General features: G+C 30.2%; 6 protein-coding genes across 6 annotated transcripts; 4 read left to right on the top strand and 2 right to left on the bottom strand. All coding sequences in view use genetic code 12, as the record gives it.

The window, feature by feature from the left end:
- Positions 1–1,128: 1,128 nt before the first annotated feature.
- SSO2 (syntaxin) lies at positions 1,129–2,007 on the top strand (the record flags this gene model as incomplete). The annotated part of the gene is made up of 1 exon (XM_002547654.1): positions 1,129–2,007. The coding sequence occupies one exon, from the start codon at positions 1,129–1,131 to the stop codon at positions 2,005–2,007; it is 879 nt and encodes a 292-aa protein (XP_002547700.1).
- A 1,331-nt stretch (positions 2,008–3,338) lies between these two features.
- Positions 3,339–5,060, top strand: LEU42 (Leu42p; the record flags this gene model as incomplete). Its single annotated transcript, XM_002547655.1, has 1 exon — positions 3,339–5,060. The coding sequence occupies one exon, from the start codon at positions 3,339–3,341 to the stop codon at positions 5,058–5,060; it is 1,722 nt and encodes a 573-aa protein (XP_002547701.1).
- A 623-nt stretch (positions 5,061–5,683) lies between these two features.
- INP51 (phosphoinositide 5-phosphatase) lies at positions 5,684–8,803 on the bottom strand (the record flags this gene model as incomplete). Its single annotated transcript, XM_002547656.1, has 1 exon — positions 5,684–8,803. One exon carries the CDS (start codon positions 8,801–8,803, stop codon positions 5,684–5,686), a length of 3,120 nt encoding a protein of 1,039 aa, XP_002547702.1.
- A 2,585-nt stretch (positions 8,804–11,388) lies between these two features.
- Positions 11,389–12,741, top strand: CTRG_02010 (uncharacterized protein; the record flags this gene model as incomplete). Its single annotated transcript, XM_002547657.1, has 1 exon — positions 11,389–12,741. The coding sequence occupies one exon, from the start codon at positions 11,389–11,391 to the stop codon at positions 12,739–12,741; it is 1,353 nt and encodes a 450-aa protein (XP_002547703.1).
- A 1,846-nt stretch (positions 12,742–14,587) lies between these two features.
- Positions 14,588–15,763, top strand: GPD1 (glycerol-3-phosphate dehydrogenase (NAD(+)); the record flags this gene model as incomplete). Its single annotated transcript, XM_002547658.1, has 1 exon — positions 14,588–15,763. The coding sequence occupies one exon, from the start codon at positions 14,588–14,590 to the stop codon at positions 15,761–15,763; it is 1,176 nt and encodes a 391-aa protein (XP_002547704.1).
- Positions 15,764–16,008: 245 nt separating this feature from the next.
- On the bottom strand, positions 16,009–18,357 carry SET2 (histone methyltransferase; the record flags this gene model as incomplete). The annotated part of the gene is made up of 1 exon (XM_002547659.1): positions 16,009–18,357. The coding sequence occupies one exon, from the start codon at positions 18,355–18,357 to the stop codon at positions 16,009–16,011; it is 2,349 nt and encodes a 782-aa protein (XP_002547705.1).
- Between the last annotated feature and the right edge of the window lie 210 nt (positions 18,358–18,567).

Raw genomic sequence — 18,567 nt, forward strand, 5'->3', positions numbered from 1 at the left:
TTCTCTTCTGTTTGGTTGTCTTGTTGTGTTTAGATCTCAGATCAGAAATGGGATTAAAATTAGAAACAAGGGGACAGAAAGGGGAGGGCGAGGCGAGGACAGGCGCAACATCGAGTGAATGTCAGACGGAGACGTAATGAAACACTTACACATACACACACACGCTAACAAGATGAAAGGGATATATCATAATCGTTGTTGGATTACAATGTAACATCCACGTGATCAAAACAAGTGAGAGAGGAGGAGTAGCTGGATCTATAAATAGCATTGTTCGTTTATTTCCTAGAGTTCGTTTTATATTTGTTTAGCTTTCGTATAATTTTCTCTGCATTCAATTTCATTTGAATCGGCCAAAGAGTAAGAAGAAGAAGAAGAAGGGGCTATGAAAGATGACAACGTAGGAGCCACAAAGCAGTAACAACAACAACAAACAAGGTCATTTCCCATGTCTCATACGAGTAGCCAATAATGAAAAACTAACAAAAAATAAATTTGGTTAGGAATTTTTCATCTCTTATGTTGCTCAATCAATCAATCAATCAATCAATCACCGCCTCTGTCTAAATACAAAATAAAAAAAAAATTGGCTAATTCGGTAATAAAGTCTTTAAAGGAAAAAAAAAGAAATGATCATTGGACATCGCAAGACAATTACTCTACAGACACTTGTCCGATATCTGTCTGTCTCTCTCTCTTTCTCTCTTTGATAGCCATTCCATTTGATGAAATGAGTATTCATCTGTTTTGAAATGTTGCTGATCCATAGTCACAAACATTCCACTATAATCATCATTGTCTATTGATTGTAAACAGACAACCACCACTGATTACATAAGCACGCACTAAATAAAATTGTTCGTCTCATTCTCTCTCTTTCTCACACACACAAACAAAACAAAACAACAGTGCCTTAAAAAAAATTTACAACGAAAAAAAAAAAACTTTCACCATAAATTCTTACAATCCATATTACCATTTCATCTACTTGGATAAGGATTGATACTGTTTATTTAACCTTGAATCATCATCTGTTGTTATTGTGCATAACTACATCCATATATATTTAATCCTCATCCTCCATCACATCCATCGTCATCGTCACTGTCATTGTCATTGTCATCCATCATGAGTAATCCGTATCAGAATGCTAATCAATATCAAAACAATTCTTATGAATTGAATGATTATAGTAATAAACAATACTCCTCATCTAATGAAGACGATTTTGTTCAATTCATGAATGAAATTCAAGATATTAATTCACAATTAGATAACTACTCCAACATAATCAATCTTATTGATAATAAACAAAGAAATTTCTTGCATGGTTTAGATTTAAACGATGAAGATACTGAATATGATTCAAAACAAATTGAAAATTTAGTTAACGAAGCTCAATCTTTACAATTGGATTTGAAAAATAGAATTAAGAATGTTCAAACCCAAGCTGTTCATTCAAAGGATCAAACCAAAGTGGATCAAGCTGAAACTTGTAGAAAAAGATTTTTGGATTTGATTCAAGATTATAGATTAATTGAAGCTAAAAATAAAGAACAAACAAAAGATCAAGCTGCTAGACAATATCAAATAATAAAACCTGATGCTACTGAAGAAGAAATTAAAGCTGTTGTAGAAGATGGTTCTCAACAATATTTCCAACAAGCTTTAATGCAATCAAATAGAAGAGGTGAAGCTAGATCTGTATTGAATGAAGTTCAAGTTAGACATCGTGAATTATTGAAATTGGAAAAAACCATGGCTGAATTGACTCAATTGTTCCATGATATGGAAGAATTAGTCATTGAACAAGATCAACCAATTCAACAAATTGAAGAACAAGTTGCTGCTGCTCAACATGATATTGAACAAGGGGTTGGACATACCAATAAAGCAGTTAAAAGTGCAAAATCTGCCAGAAAGAAGAAATTATGGTGTTTGGGTATTTGTCTTCTTATTGCTATCATCTTAGCTGCTGTTTTGGGTGGTTATTTCGGTTCTCGTTAGTCATGACCAATTTGCCATTGAAGGTATTCTTGTTCATTGTATGTGTGTGTGTGGGAAGAGTTTTAGTATTCTTATCATTAGGTCAATTGTGAATCCAAAAAATAAAAAGAAAGTTAAAGAGTGAAAGACGTTTCAAAACAAGACTCTAAATAACTTATATTGTCCTTAAAGTTGGTTATTTTTATATATATATCATTATTGATAACTCCTTTTTATTATTATTATTATTTGTTATTGTTAGTATTAATTTTATTCAGTTTTAATTTTGTCTTTATATCCTTTTTTATTATTATTCCATTATTTAATATAAATTAATGATAATTCATTAGAGATGTAGACGATAACTTTACTTTAGCCGTGTGTCACAATAAATGAAAGGTGAAATTATGATTGCAAAAAGAATTGCGTTAGTTTATATTATCGTCTTGGCTTAGATCATAAATCTTGAGATGTAATGTGTGGTATATTTCCGCTTTGCTTCGAGTAAAACACCATCAAGTGATTTAAAATTAAACTACAATAAGATTAGAGTAGAGAAGAAATGTAGCAAATGATGTAATGACAACTATGGAAGAATACAAAGAATTATTGGTCTGATGGTCTGTTGATTTGTCACTCCGTTCGTCCTAAAAAGAAAATTCATCAAATGCCGTAGTATGAGTAGAGGAGTTTCTTCAGTAGAATAAACCCCCTTAAAATAATATGCCGATAATAACCGATTTATAGAAAATTCCATAACTGGGGGATTCAAAATAGAAAGATTTCGGGTTGATCGTATAACTTTGTGTTTCTTACATACAACAAGATTAATCATTCACTACCAACAGGTAAAGAATATTTTATCTTATTTTTTTTAAAGAGGACGGCGAAATTTTTCATTTCTCCCGTGGCGGCGGTGGCGGTGGTGGTAGCGAAGGCGATGACGGCCGGAAGTAAAACACAGGCATACATACACACGCACACGCACTCACACTGACTGGCTCCTGTACCGGGGGGTGCGTGATCTCTCCTCCCAATCAACGAAGAAAATTTTATGATGACAAAAAGCAAAACCCAAACCAATGGGTTAGTGTGGGGAGACAGAGGGATGAAAAAAAAAAAAAAAATTTTCAACAGAAATAACTCCATGCATAAATTACTCATTTGAATTTAATTTCCTTGACTCATATTTTTACCTTTTACCTTTTTCCTTTTGGTATATAAAGTTGATTCAAATTTCCTAGATTTTTATTTATTTATTTATTTTTTTTTTACATTTCCTAGTATAGTTTACCAGATTTCATTGTATTTTAAGATCCCCTGTTTGTTCCCTCAACTCCGACTATTTCAAAATGCCAATGTTACAAGATCCATCAGTGAAATATAAGAAATTTCCAAATGTTAATTTACCAAATCGTCAATGGCCATCAAGATCATTAGATAAACCACCAAGATGGTTATCCACAGATTTAAGAGATGGTAATCAATCATTACCTGATCCAATGTCAGTTCCTGAAAAGAAAGAATATTTTAAAAAATTAGTTGATATAGGATTTAAAGAAATTGAAGTTGCTTTCCCATCAGCTTCTCAAATTGATTTTGATTTCACTAGATTTGCTGTTGAAACTGCTCCTTCTGATGTTTCAATTCAAGTTCTTTCCCCTTGTCGTCCTGAATTAATTACAAGAACTGTTGAATCTTTGAAAGGTGCTAAAAAGGCCACAGTTCATATTTATCTTGCTACTTCTGATTGTTTTAGAAATATAGTATTTGGACTTTCAAAAGAAGAAAGTAAAGAATTGGCTGTTAAATGTACTAAATTAGTTAGATCTTTAACTAAAGATGATCCTTCAACTGCTGGTACAGATTGGGATTTTGAATTTTCTCCAGAAACTTTTTCAGATACTGATTTGGATTATGCAGTTGAAGTTTGTGAAGCAGTTAAACAAGCTTGGGAACCAAGTGAATCAAAACCAATTATTTTCAATTTACCTGCAACTGTTGAAATGGCCACTCCAAATGTTTATGCCGATCAAATTGAATATTTTGCTACTCATATTACTGAGAGGGAAAAAGTTTGTATTTCTTTACATCCTCATAATGATAGAGGTTGTAGTGTTGCTGCTGCCGAATTGGGTCAATTAGCTGGTGCCGATAGAGTTGAAGGTTGTCTTTTTGGTAATGGTGAAAGAACTGGTAATGTTGATTTAGTTACTTTGGCTTTAAATTTATATACTCAAGGAGTTGCACCAAAATTAGATTTTTCAGATATAAATTCAGTTATTGATGTTGTTGAAAGATGTAATAAGATCCCAGTTCATGCAAGAGCTCCATATGGTGGATCACTTGTTGTTTGTGCATTTAGTGGATCTCATCAAGATGCAATTAAGAAAGGTTTTGCAAGTCATGAAAAGAAAAAGGAAAAAGCTGGTGGGAAAGAAGTTCATTGGCAATTACCTTATTTACCATTGGATCCAGAAGATATTGGAAGAACTTATGAAGCTATCATTAGAGTAAATTCACAATCTGGTAAAGGTGGTTCAGCTTGGGTTATTTTAAGAAATTTAGAATTGGATTTACCTCGTGGTTTACAAATTGCATTTTCTAAAGTTGTTCAATCAAGAGCTGAAATTAAAGGTCAAGAATTAACTAATGAAGAATTATGTGAATTATTTAAACAAGAATATTTCATTGATTATGATGATGAAGCACCAGAACAATATTATAAATTAGTTGATTATTCTATTTCTTCTCCAAGTAAAGGTATTAAGAAAATTCAAGCTGAATTGGATGTTAATGGTGAAATTGTTAAAATTGAAGGTGAAGGTAATGGTCAATTATCTGCTTTTAATAATGCCCTTTCTAAATATTTGAATATTGATATTGATGTTAAACATTATCATGAACATTCTTTGGGTGAGGATTCAAATGCTAGAGCTGCTACTTATATTGAAGTTTCAGTTGATAAAAAAGTTACAAGATGGGGTGTTGGTATTCATACTGATGTTTCCCAAGCTTCTTTCTTATCTTTAATTTCCATCTTGAACGGTTTACATAAAAATAAAAACATTTAATTCTAATAAATATCCAACCATCTATCCACTTGTCCATTTGTCTGTATAGTATATTATAGTATAGTATAGTATAGTTTACGCTTTTTGCCATTTTTCATTAAAATAAAAATTTCGTATTTATTTATTTATTTTAAATTTTGCAATTCTCGTTGTAACCCAAAAAAAGGTTCAACACGAGTAACGAAAAAAAAAAAAAATACAAAGAAAATTATTGCCAATCAATTTATCAACACTTTAAACTGATAACAACACGTGAAGAGATGACACAGGATAATCCGGGAAATATAGCTGATGCTTATAAACAATTAAATGAAGCTGAAAAACAAGCTGAAAATTTAGAAAAAATGTTGGATGCTTTTGAAGCAAAATTAGATTCAATTTTAAAAGAAGCTGAAAGTTTAAATATTGATCACGAGGTTGATGGACAACTAGATGAGGATGTCGATGATAAAGAAGAACCAACGGAATATAAGAAAGAAGAATCCAAGGAAGAGGAACCAAAGGAAGAAGAATCAAATGAAGATCCGGTAGAGACGAAAGAAGAATCAAAGGAATAATCAAGATGAATTGTACATTCTTAAATACATAAATCAAAACTAGATATATACATATATATATATCTATTATTTATCAATAGCTTCTAATTCTTTCCTTGATACGAATTCAGGTTCGTTGGTTTTTTCAAATGGATTAATTGGTCTCCATGGATTCATCACTAAATAATTTCCATTAGTACCACCACCAGAACAAGAAGAAGAAGAAGTAGTTGGATCATCATCATTATTATTAAGTACAGGTATAGATACTTTAGCAGGTTTACCACCTTCTAACCACCATTTTTGTTTATCGGAACTTGGAGGTGGTAATCCTGAATTTTCATCATTTAAATCTTTATCAGTATAAGCTTTAATTAAAATATCATAAATTCCATTAGTACTATCTTTATAATTTTCATAAATTTCATTAGATAAATTCTTTTTAATTGTTTGATTAATAATTTTAACAGTTATTTTGAAAATTCCATAAACTGGACGATGATCTGAAAATATTAAATCTTGACAACTATTATATTTCAATGGTTGAATTAAATTTTGCATTGAAAGAAATAAAATTCGATCTGTCCAAGCTGGAATTCGTTGTTTTTCACTAGTATCATAAATTTTGGTTCCTTTATCAAATTTATAAGTTGGTGGGAAATTAATCTCTTGTTCTGAAAAGAATGGGAAACTTTCACCATTTGCCATTTGTTGATTTAATTGATCAAATTCAAAGATTTTACCATACATTTTTTGTAAAATTAATGGTTTAACTTGTTCATTAGTTAAATCAATTCTATAATTAAAATCTCCTAACCAAATTATGGCATCATGATTTTGAATACGTCGATTTTTAGAAAATTGAATCCCTTTAATTAATGATTTATAATTATGATGTCTTTCTTCAATATTGGTTAATCCAGCAGCAAAATGTGATGATACAAAACACATGGCAGTATCTGAAAATTTAAAACTAACAGCAATTGCACCTTTATTTGCTGAAACTCCTCCAAGTCCAGTTTTTTTAAATGAACATTCAACATTTGAAATATATTTAACTTGGGATTCTTTAACAAAAAAGAATAATGCAACTCCACCTAATTGTCCACTCCACATAACCATATATTTATCATGTTTTAATAATTCATGAAGAATTTTCTTTTCCCATTGGGTTTTATTACGGAAATCAGTATTAACCATCTGTCCAGCATTAAGTTCAACAATTTCTTGTAACCCAATGAAAATTAAATCATACTCTCCACCTCCTGTACTTCCTCCTTCAGGTGGATAAATCCATTTCGTGATATCTCCTTCATAAACGGATCCATTGACATTAAATGTAGATGCAAATACTGTTAAATCTGTCTTTGAAGTGAATTCTTTAGCATGTTTGTTTAATTCTTTATTAACATAATTATGAAGCGGATTAAATATAGTAACCGGTGATTGATCTTGCATTCGACCTAATAATTTTAACATGGCAATTTCATTTGGTTTTGATTCAACAACTCCACCAAAATATTTTTTAGTTAAATTTGATTTCACTAATGCTGATTTGATAGTTTTATTTGATTTATGTAATTTATCACTTGTTGAAACATAATTTAATGTTAATTTTGAAATACATATATCATTTTCTTCCCATAATTTTGCATGTTTAATGAAAATATCTCTATCTAAATCAACTCCAATATCTCTAAATGCCAATTGTATAACTTCTTGACTAATTACTTTTGATAAGAAATTAGCTTTACTAAGACTATCAAATGAATTGATTCTAAATACTCCCAATTGTTTCCCAATAAATGAAGTTGAAGAATTATCAAAAAATAAAGCACCAAAATTAACTATTGAATTGGAAAATAATGATACAATATCATACGGATTTTGACCTGAATATCCAATTTTTTTAACTCTTGAAGCAGTAATTGGAACATGATTGTATAATAATTTGAATCCACTATCTTCAGATTCTTTATGTTTCATATAATATTTAATTTGTTCTTCAAATGCAGAATTCAACACTCCTTTGTAGGATTTGTCAGATAATGCATTAAGAATATGAATATCACCATATTGAGTGGCTAATCTTTCGATATGTCTAGTAAATGATTCTTGAGAAGCTTCAAAAGATCTTGGAAATGTTAAATGTCTACCATTAGCAGCTAAAATATTCTTTGAAGTAAAAGTATTATCCAATTCCCAATACATTGGTACATTACCTCTTAATATAACATAAGAAAGACAGAATTTTTTAGTATAAATGATGATTTCTGATTCCAAATAATTTGAAACAAATCCATTTCCATCACTTCCCCAATCACCAAATAATGGACCTTCTTTAGCACAACTTTGTTTTGAAATTAAAGTTAATAAAGCTTCATCATTTCCAATCATTGTATTTACAGTTTTAGCATAACCTCTTATAACAATAACTAATAGACCAGATTTATCAATAATTTTTTGTTCAGAAGTTGACATTCTATTTCTTGATTCAATCAATTGTTCACTCATAAATCCATTCCACATAAATCTTTTAAAATAATCAGAATCAGCAATTAATTTAAATTCAGCTTCATTTGAATGATTATAATTATTAGCAGTGCTAGTAGTATTAGCAGAATTAGTAGTAGTGCTATTACTAGTCGTACTACCACTATTACCACCTCTTTCTTGAATATTTGAAGACATATCAAAAGTTTTAGAATAATAAAAACCTCCACTTGATAATAATCTTTGTACTGAAGCAGCAGGATATCTTAATCTTTCACGTTCTTGATGACTTAATTTTTCAAATTCTTTTTCCAATAAATAATCATATTCATCATTATTTAAACAATAAAATTCAGTATTTGTAATTCTATAAATTTTATCATTTATAGTAGCAGAAGCAATTAATTCATCCCTTGTTATAAATCCAATAAATATTTTCCCTTTAACATTTAATAATCCTAATAAACCTAATAATTTATTGTTGTTCTTAGGAGTAATATCTCGATATGAACTCAAATCAAGATATTCTTTACGAACAAATTCCACTAATACATTATTATCTTTATTATTTGAATCTTTTGATTTACCATGTCCACTAACAAGTCCTTTTAAAGTATAATGTTTATAAGAAGGTGAAGGATGTCGTATAATAAGTGCATGAGTAGCTGTAGTGACTATGAATGTTCTTGGTCGTTCTATTAAATATAATTTCATTATCTATAAGATCAAATCGAATTTGGAAGGTAGGTAGTAGTTGGTTTCGAGAAGAAAGAAAGAAAGAAAGAACGATGTATGTGTATGTGTGTGTGTGTGGTGAAAGATGGTTGATGAAAATCAATTACGTCAAAGAAAAATCAATTACAAATGGCAATATTGCGGCTACCTTTCATTTACTTACTCACTCACATTCCTTCAAGCACTAAAGATGATAGTTATGAGATGAATATCTAGTAGTTAAGAAGAAGATATGGCTATAGTTGTATATCCACATGAAAAGGTTCAAGAGAATAAGGCGAAGAAGAAGCAAAAATTAAGAGGTTCATGTGTAACTCTCTACAAAGTATCAACAATACTCTTTAATAAAAACTTAAATCATTTGTATATTTAATAAAATTGTCTGCTAGAATGAATTAAGGTGAGTAATTAGAAATAAAATAAAACCATCAAAATAAAACCATCAAACTAATACACACCAAACTATTCCACCCTAACACAAAATATTTGGATCACTTGATGATTGTTGAACAAGTAATTCTTTTTTTTTTATTCTTCATTAAAATTTAAAAGAAAAAAAAATTCAGAATTGATCAAATTTTGATCAACGTGCACGTCTGATTCTTACACAAGTTAGTTACAATATACACGACTAACAAAAAAAGACATTCCAACTGGAGTAAGAAAATCACCGAACTATTGACAAGTGATTTATTCCTTATACACTCGTTACTCTATATATCAAAGTAATTGAGAGATAATAATACGACTTGCAGTTTCTTGTTGGTGTTATTCACGTGAAGGGTTTATCAAGAATGATTATGATTGATGATATATGTGTGATTTAACAATTAGATGAATTTTTATTCATAAGTAGAGGTATCTGTTGGATTAGTTAGGACTGAAATAGATGGTTTACATTGTTGAATTATTCTTATAAATTTTTTTAACGTGTATTCGATCAGTCGTGATATTGGCCATACTCTCAAATGACTTGTCTATCAAACCCAGAGGAGGAAAACTATCAAAGTATGACTTTTTTAGGGTGTATCTCTATAAATCAATTATAATTCATTTGAAATTAGTGGAGTAATACAAACTTTATATTGTAAATGTTATTTTCATCTGGTAGCGCCGGGTGAATTCTCAATGAATAGTTTTTACTTTAAAATAGCGACAAAATTATAAAAATATTCATGACAAAAAAAAACTCATCAAATCTGTCAATTGACGGAACTCTGTCTTATATTATTGTATAATTATTACCCATTCATTATAATTTGACAAGAGAGAAATTTAAAGAGACAGGAATTAAAGAAGGTGTCAAATAGAAAGTTCACTACATTTGACGTATTATTTTTTAGATTCAATGCATTGTTTTCCCAATTTGTCAATATCCGCTAGCTAGAAGCCAGAATTATAAACCTATGTTTTTCAACTTATTTTTGGTTATCAGTGTAAGATACAATGGAAGTAAGAAGGAGCAATGAATTACGGATCAAGAGGAAAGCTTGGGTATGGGCAAATTATAATTAGAATGTTAGTAAAGAGTTTTTCATTTCACGTGGTTTGCAGTAATTTTTCTATCCTACTTGACACGACCTTGCCTTTCACTGTAATGATGATGAAGATGATGAAAATTTCCAAATGGATTAAAAATAAAACAATAGATGTTTCTTTTTCCTGTTAACATATATACATATATATATATCCTAACCATTATTCTCATATTCTTATACTTATATTTATCTAAAGAGTATTTATATATCTTTGGTGTACCTATTATTCTGGATTGAAATCCACAGTTTTTATTTTTTTTTTGTCAATTTTTAGTTTCTGTATCACGTGACAAATAATCACAAAGTGAAGAGAAATTGAAGTTTTCATTTTTATTTTTTGTTTGGTACATAAAAGAAAAGAAGAACTCGACCCACAATTTTGTTTTGTTGTTCACTAAATTTGAATTCAACCTCATAGGTATGTATATTATCAATTGCTCATTGATGAATCTCGTTGATATTTGATGCCATTTGACCAGGATGCACGATAATAATAAGGAGAATTGGATTGAAACAAGAACAAGAAAGACGAAATTATACTTGTTGATTACTTATTGACGCCACACTTTTTTTTTTTAGTGAGTGAGGGAGTATGTTACCAAGATCAGCCCCAGATTTCTCGCATTATCAATTTATGGCGAGCGGCATCTCATGGGAGCAATCAGAGGGGTGGAGGAATAAGAGGAGTAGGACTATGTAACAGGATCTACTATTTTTTTAGGTGATAATGAATATCAAATACAGAAATTGTTTTAACACCACAGTTTTTTTTTTTGTTTACATTTTTTGGTTGATAATGATGAATTTCTCGGAAAACTTTATTGTTATATATACTTAAAGAAATCGTTATTATAGTGGTGATTTTTCCATGATAGTTTTTATAATAATTATTTTGTTGCTGATATTCTTAAGAAGAAAAGTTCTTTATTTATTATTAAAAAAAAAAAACGTGGTTTCACATTATAGAAGAAAGTGTGAAATATAAAGGCAATCAAATGGAAGTTAACGAGATAATATCATCATCATATGGGAAATACTAACCAAAATAGTGATAAGACAAAATTACCACCCTTGAAAAGAGTTCTATCTAATCAAAGGTTAGTTTTACCATCACAAAGATTAATAAGAATACCTTCAAAATCTTCAAGATCAGTTTCTCCAACAAGAAATATGTTTTCACCTAATCCAGTAAGTCCATTATATCCATCTTCATTATCACCGCCGCTTAAGAAACCTAGAAAGGATTCTGAAAAACAAGAACACATTCAACAAAAGCAGCAACAAGAACAGCAACAGCAGCAGCAGCAACAACACCAACTACGTCAACAACCAGAAGAATCTACATCAAGTTCATTTCTAGGTAATAGTTTTGCTAATTTAAGTTATACAAGAAGTCAACCACTTAAAGATCAAACACCGCCTATTGAAAATGAAGATCAGAAATTTTTTCGATTAGCTAAAGAAGCTTTAGTAGCAACTGCAAAAGGTGCAGCAGCAAATAAAAATAAAGATGGAGGAACAAATAATGGAGAATCTTCAGGAATAATTGATTCTACATTACAAGATTTATTAACTAGATTACAATATGCTAGTGCTCCTCATGGAAATCCATTAGCTCAATTGAGTAATTTACGTAGAAATTCAATTGGTATGGTTGATATACTTGATGGTTATGATAATTTTCCTGATTTTAATAATAATATTTTCAGAAATACACCTAATGAAGCTATTGTTGATTCAACAAGACATCATCCTTCAGGAAATGAACCTGGTTGGAATTTCCTACTTGGAGAAGAATCAATTGCTATTAAACAATCCAATGAGGATAATAATAGTGGGCATCAAGAAGAGCAACCCGAAGAAGATCAAAGAGAACGATCTATTGGGAAGCAAAGAAAAAAGAAACTATTTCATATAGAAGAACCAGAACATGATGATGATGATGATGGAGATTTTATAGAAGGGACATCTAAGAAACTACCGAATTCATCAGGACGTAAATATTCTCAAGATCCAACTAGGAAATTTCCTTGTGATAAATGTCCAATGTCATTTAGAAGATCATCAGATTTGAAAAGACACGAAAAACAACATTTGAGTATTCCACCAAATATATGTGAACATTGTGGTAAAGGATTTGCCAGAAAAGATGCCCTTAAAAGACATATTGGAACATTAACTTGTAAAAGAAATGCAGATAAGAAATTATATGTTGAAAATTTAAATTATCTTCAAAATAAATCAAATATATCTCAATATGAACAACAATCAGATGATGAAATGGGAGATGATGAAAATGAAAATGACGATGATGAAGATGAAGACGAGGATAGTATTAAACGACAGTTTCCAACTTATGGATATCAAAAAGATTGGTAACAAATATAGGTTATGTACACATTTAATAATAATAAAACAATATTAGTCACTTTTTTCTTCTTTTCTTTTTGCAGCCAGTAGCAACTTGTCATTTAAGGATAGAAAAGAAAGGTTGGTTATACGATATTTTAGCCATCACCAGGTTTAAAGTGTAACACGTGATGGCCACAATTATTTTGTTGTAGTTGTTGGATATTGGGTGCAAAAGAAATTGACACAAAATTTTAAGACGTACGGATGAATGGGAGACAGAGAAAAAAAAAATTTGGTGGAAACGGTTTTGGTTTATAGATTTCATGTGCAATTATAACTCAAAAATGAACCATGAACATATGAAGATTTAAATCAAATTGTTTAAATGAACTAAGCCCAATGTGTCATATTTTGTGTATAATATAGAAAAGCAACAATAAATGACAAGCTACCGTGGGATAATAATAATAATAAGAGATACAAGTCAAGAAACATTTAGAATAAAAGTCATAAAATACCATCACCAACAGATAACAGATAGCAAACAAACGAGGGAAATTTTAAAAGGTTATCAACCAATGATTTCACTTTACAAACAGCAGGAGATGGTTATATTTCTTAAAATAGTTCCACTTTTTTTTATGTTTCTTACGTACTCAACTGTAATTTCAACGGTTATAAAGTAATTAAGGGGGGCGGACAAAGCGATGCCGAATTAGGAAGAATGCGCTGTTCAAATTTTACAATGGCTGATCCTGCATGCAGTTCCCAATTTAAAAGTGAGTCAGGTGAAGGTACAAAAATTATCTAGTGATGGATGGATGATGGGATGAGTTATTTAATTAATTTCTCTCATAGAGTAACTTTGTTCTAACTCTGATTTAATCGTCTTGTGATCATTAAGAAATTAATGAAAGATGATGAGTTGAGTAGTGATATCATCATCGCCTCTACATTGTCCACACAGGATGAATGGGTAGAATGTATGTATGAGACAACTATGATGTAATAATTATTAACTATTATCCACCTCTGATATCCTCCTCGGGAGTAAGGGTTGATAGTATGAATTAGTATGATCTGAAATAGCAAATCAATGAGTAGAGTAATTTGTCTTAGGTCCAACTGTCAGGGGGCGATCAACGCGCGCACTGGTGTGTGCCCCCTCGCCCGTGTGGTAGTCCCACGAGCCGACTGAAGCTGTAGTGTTGTTGGGTCGACAGAACTTGTGATTGGTTGGATCTGCGGATGGTTAATCTCGTGGTGTGCAGTGCACCGAAAAAAAAAAAAAGAAATTCGTAAACCGAGGTTGATGTTGTAATTAAATGTGTGAGTGTGGTGCTTACATAAGCCAGTAATAGTAGTAGTAGTAACACTAGTTTACAGTTATCAGCTAAATACAAAAGAAAAATTTGGTGGAATTTCTTTTTTCGTAGTTAATTTCTGATGATGGTGATGGTGAAGGTGATAAGTGTATAAATTAACCAACATATTTCCCAACTTTTTTTTTTTATTCTATTATTTTGTTACAAGTTTTAGTTTTCAAATAATTACCTATTCATTTAAGTATCATTCACTACTACTACTACTACTACTACTACCATATCAATAGTTAGTTAGTTATTTATTTATTTAATCATTTGTTCCCATTCAACCGGTTTGATCTAAAATTTAGTTTAATTTTTTGAATTTTCCAACAACAACGAAATTCTCATCAACCTCATCAATCCTTGTTCCAACAAATTTCTTACTCCCCCCAAAAAAGTTTATTTCTTTTAGTTATCACAATTAATTCACAAGAAAGACACTTTTTTTCATATATTAATCAACAATAATACTTAGAAGAAGAATATCATTAATTAGACACTTCACCATGTGTACTTCAGCCAATAATAGATTAGATCAATTAACTCAGATCTTACATCCTCACAATATTTTAAACCCAACCAATGCTTCCCATCCAGAATCATCTTTAAAACCAGAACATCCGTTTAAAATCGCTGTCATTGGTTCTGGTAACTGGGGTACTACCATTTCTAAAATCATTTGTGAAAATGTAGCTGCTAGACCTCATTTATTCTCCCATTTTGTTAATATGTGGGTATTTGAAGAGAAAATCGATGGTACCAACTTGACTGAAATTATAAATACAAGACATGAAAATATTAAATATTTACCTGGTGTTAAATTACCTAAAAATTTAGTTGCTGTCCCAGATATTGTTAAAGCTGTTCATGGTGCCGATTTAATTGTATTTAATTTACCTCATCAATTCTTACCAAGAATCTTAAATCAATTAAAAGGTCACGTTCCAAAAACAACAAGAGCCATTTCTTGTTTGAAAGGTTTAGAAGTTACTCCTGATGGTTGTAAATTATTAGCTACCGTTATTTCCGAAGAATTGGGTATTCCTTGTGGTGCTTTATCCGGTGCTAATTTAGCTCCTGAAATTGCTAGAGGTAATTGGTCAGAAACTACTATTGCTTATAAAATCCCTGCTGATTATAGAGGTCCAGGTAAAGATATTGATAAATTAGTTTTAAAAGCTTTATTCCATAGACCTTACTTCCATGTTAATGTCATTGATGATGTTACTGGTGTCTCAATTGCTGGTGCTTTGAAAAACGTTGTTGCTTTAGCTGTTGGTTTTGTTGAAGGTTTAGGTTGGGGTGATAATGCAAAAGCTGCAGTTATGAGAGTTGGTTTATTGGAAACTATTAAATTCGCTCAAAGTTTCTTTGATGATTCTGAAATTGATACTTTTACTGGTGAATCTGCTGGTGTTGCCGATTTAATCACCACTTGTTCAGGTGGTAGAAATGTTAAAGTTGGTAGATATATGGCTGAAACTGGTTGTTCTGCTGAAGAAGCTGAAAAGAAATTATTAAATGGTCAAAGCTCTCAAGGTATTGTTACTACCAAAGAAGTTCATGAATTTTTATCAAATGTTAATAAATTGGAAGAATTCCCATTATTTGAAGCTGTTTATCAAATCACTTTTGGTTCTGAATCAATTGAAAACTTGCCTTTCTTATTGAACAACCCATAATTATTATTATCATCATCATCATCCACTACCTCATAATTTATCACCACCACCACCACCACCACTACTACCACTACTGCTACAATTTATTATAGAAGTCCTTTATTGAATAGAGTTTATTATTTGTTAATGATATTGTTTAGAAATTAACGAATATATTTTAAATAAAACAATGTACTATATATATATATTTACTATTACAACTAATGTTACTACACTACTTAAAGATACCTCCGTATAATATTGGTCTAATTTTTAACACGTTTATCACCATTATCTACTTGTTCTTCCTCATCATGTTTTCTCTTCTTGGATCTATATTTGTTCATAAATTTCTCCATATAATCATGAGTAAGTTGTTTAATTTTTTGAAGTCTTTTACTATCTAATTCAACAGGAGCAGGTGAAGTTGGATTTAATTTCATTTCTCCTCTTGTTACTGTAGCTACTAATTCTTTAGCACATCCTTTAATATTATCTTTACCAATTTCTGATTCATATTTTTTTAAATAATTAGGTATATGTTTAGCTAGAAGATATTTCCATTGTTTTTCAACTTTTTTAACATCCAATTGTTCATTTCCATTTCCATTCCCATGTTTATGTTTATGTTCTTTATGTTTATGCTCCTTTTGGTGATTATGAACAGAATGATGTGGTTTATTAGTTCGTTGTTTATCATTTGATTCAGGAACAGGTGTGCTATTTTGAGATTTATTCTGTTCAATAATTTCTCTAATATGACGTTGTCTTTCTTCAATTTCACGTAATTTTTGTTGTTTTTCTTGTTGTAATCTAAGTTCTTCTCTTCTTGCTAAATCAGTTTCATTATATTTATTGATTTTCCCATTTATCCCTGGTCCAATTGGTGGTTTTGGTCCTAATGGTAATGAACCTGGTGGTCTATCCCACAGTGATTGTTGAGTTACTTTATGATAATAATAATACTTCCCTGATCCAGCATCATATGCACTTGTCCAATTCATTGGTAACCCATAATTCATATCCCCAGGTCGTGGTCTCATTCCTTGTTGTGGACTAGTGGCATTAGGAATAACAGTGGTGGTAGTGGAAGTAGCAGTAGTAGCAGTGAGGGGTTCTGGAGAATTAGAAGTTCTTGCAATACCTGAAATATCAACAGTATTGATTTCCAGTTTTGGGATTCTATAAGCCATTTCTAAAACTGACCATTTTTTTAATAATTCATCAGCCAACTGTTTTATTTTTTCATTATTTGAACCAGATTGAATATCTTGAACAACTTCTTCAATTTGAGCTGATGATATTTTATTTTTACTTAATGCTGGCCATTTAAGAAGAATTTCAAATATTTTACAAATCAATTCATCTTTATCTTGTTGTAATATATCATCATTATTTTTAGATAAAATTTCTTGTAATAAATTTGACATTGTTTTATAACCATGAAATCTAACCAACAGTCCATTAATATCTGAATCATTAGTTTTATAAATTCTTTCAACTAATTTATCAATAATTAAAATCTCTTGACATTTCATTAATGCACTCATTATTTTACTAACATCAAATTCAGTCAATGGCAAAGCTTCAATACTTTGAACAAATTTTTCATTAATTTTACTTTCATCACTTTGTTGATCTTTACGAATTGATTTATTCTCTTTCAACCATTGTTTTTCTTGTTTTGGAGTAACACCTAAAGCATCAGCTAAAACTTCAGGTAATAATAAAGCAGCATCTGTTTGAGTTTTACCACCCATAAATTTAATACAATTTGGTTCACCACAATAACAAGGTTGAGATTGAGCTCCGTATCTATCAACATTATAATCAAATGTAATTTCTTCACCTTTTTCAATTCTTCTTTTTGCAAAAATCCCCATTCTTAATTTATCTCCAACTACCCATTTATCAACATATGCATTTGGATTACATGAATGGTTTGCAAATCTTGCTAAACATCCTTTTTTTGTAGCATCAATAAATGAATCATGATCCAACATCATAAAATAAAAATGTTTATAATTTTCTAAATCATATTCAATCATTCTTTTTCTAAAATCAGTTTCATTAATAACTTCACCAATATATTCATAAATAAATTGATTTTCATTAATAATTTCTTCACTTTTTAATCCATATCCTTTTAATTCTGTTTGAAATACTGATACTTTTGAATATAATTTTTTTTGAAATCTTTGATTTTCACAATCTTCTCCACATGAACAATGTTTATTAATACATTCAACTGATGTTATTCTATTAATACAATTTGAATCTTCTCCACATGCTAAATTCTTCCTTAATTCTCCATCCCATTCTTCTTGACAATCACAAGTCATAAATTCAGGTTTATGTTTATTAATTGTATTCTTCTTCATTGGTGCTCCAATATTTTTCGTATGATATATACAATCACCAATTTCAGTAAATGTACCTAATGCTTCTTGTGTTTTATCTTCAACATCATTAAATAATTGAATATTACGTTGTTTCATTGGTTTTATAGATGATGTTGATCTATTAGTGGATGTAATTGAACTTTCATTCTCATATTCTTGTCCTTCAACAACACTACTTGACAGTTTGGTATCTTCAGGTGTTAATGATGACATCTTTTTTTTTTACTATTATTAATCAAGTCAAGTCAAGTCAAGTCAATCAATGATAGTTTGATGATTCTTATTTTTGATTTTAATAGGTAATACTACTCGACAGTAATTGTTGTTGATGATGAATTGAAAAAAAAAAAAAAAAAAAAGAAAAAAAAAATTCTGACAAATTCTGACCATTTCTCAACACTGAGAATTTAAAATAAAAACGAA

The sequence above is a fragment of the Candida tropicalis genome (assembly GCF_000006335.3).
Source record: "Candida tropicalis MYA-3404 genomic scaffold supercont3.2, whole genome shotgun sequence".
Classification (NCBI taxonomy): domain Eukaryota; kingdom Fungi; phylum Ascomycota; class Pichiomycetes; order Serinales; family Debaryomycetaceae; genus Candida; species Candida tropicalis.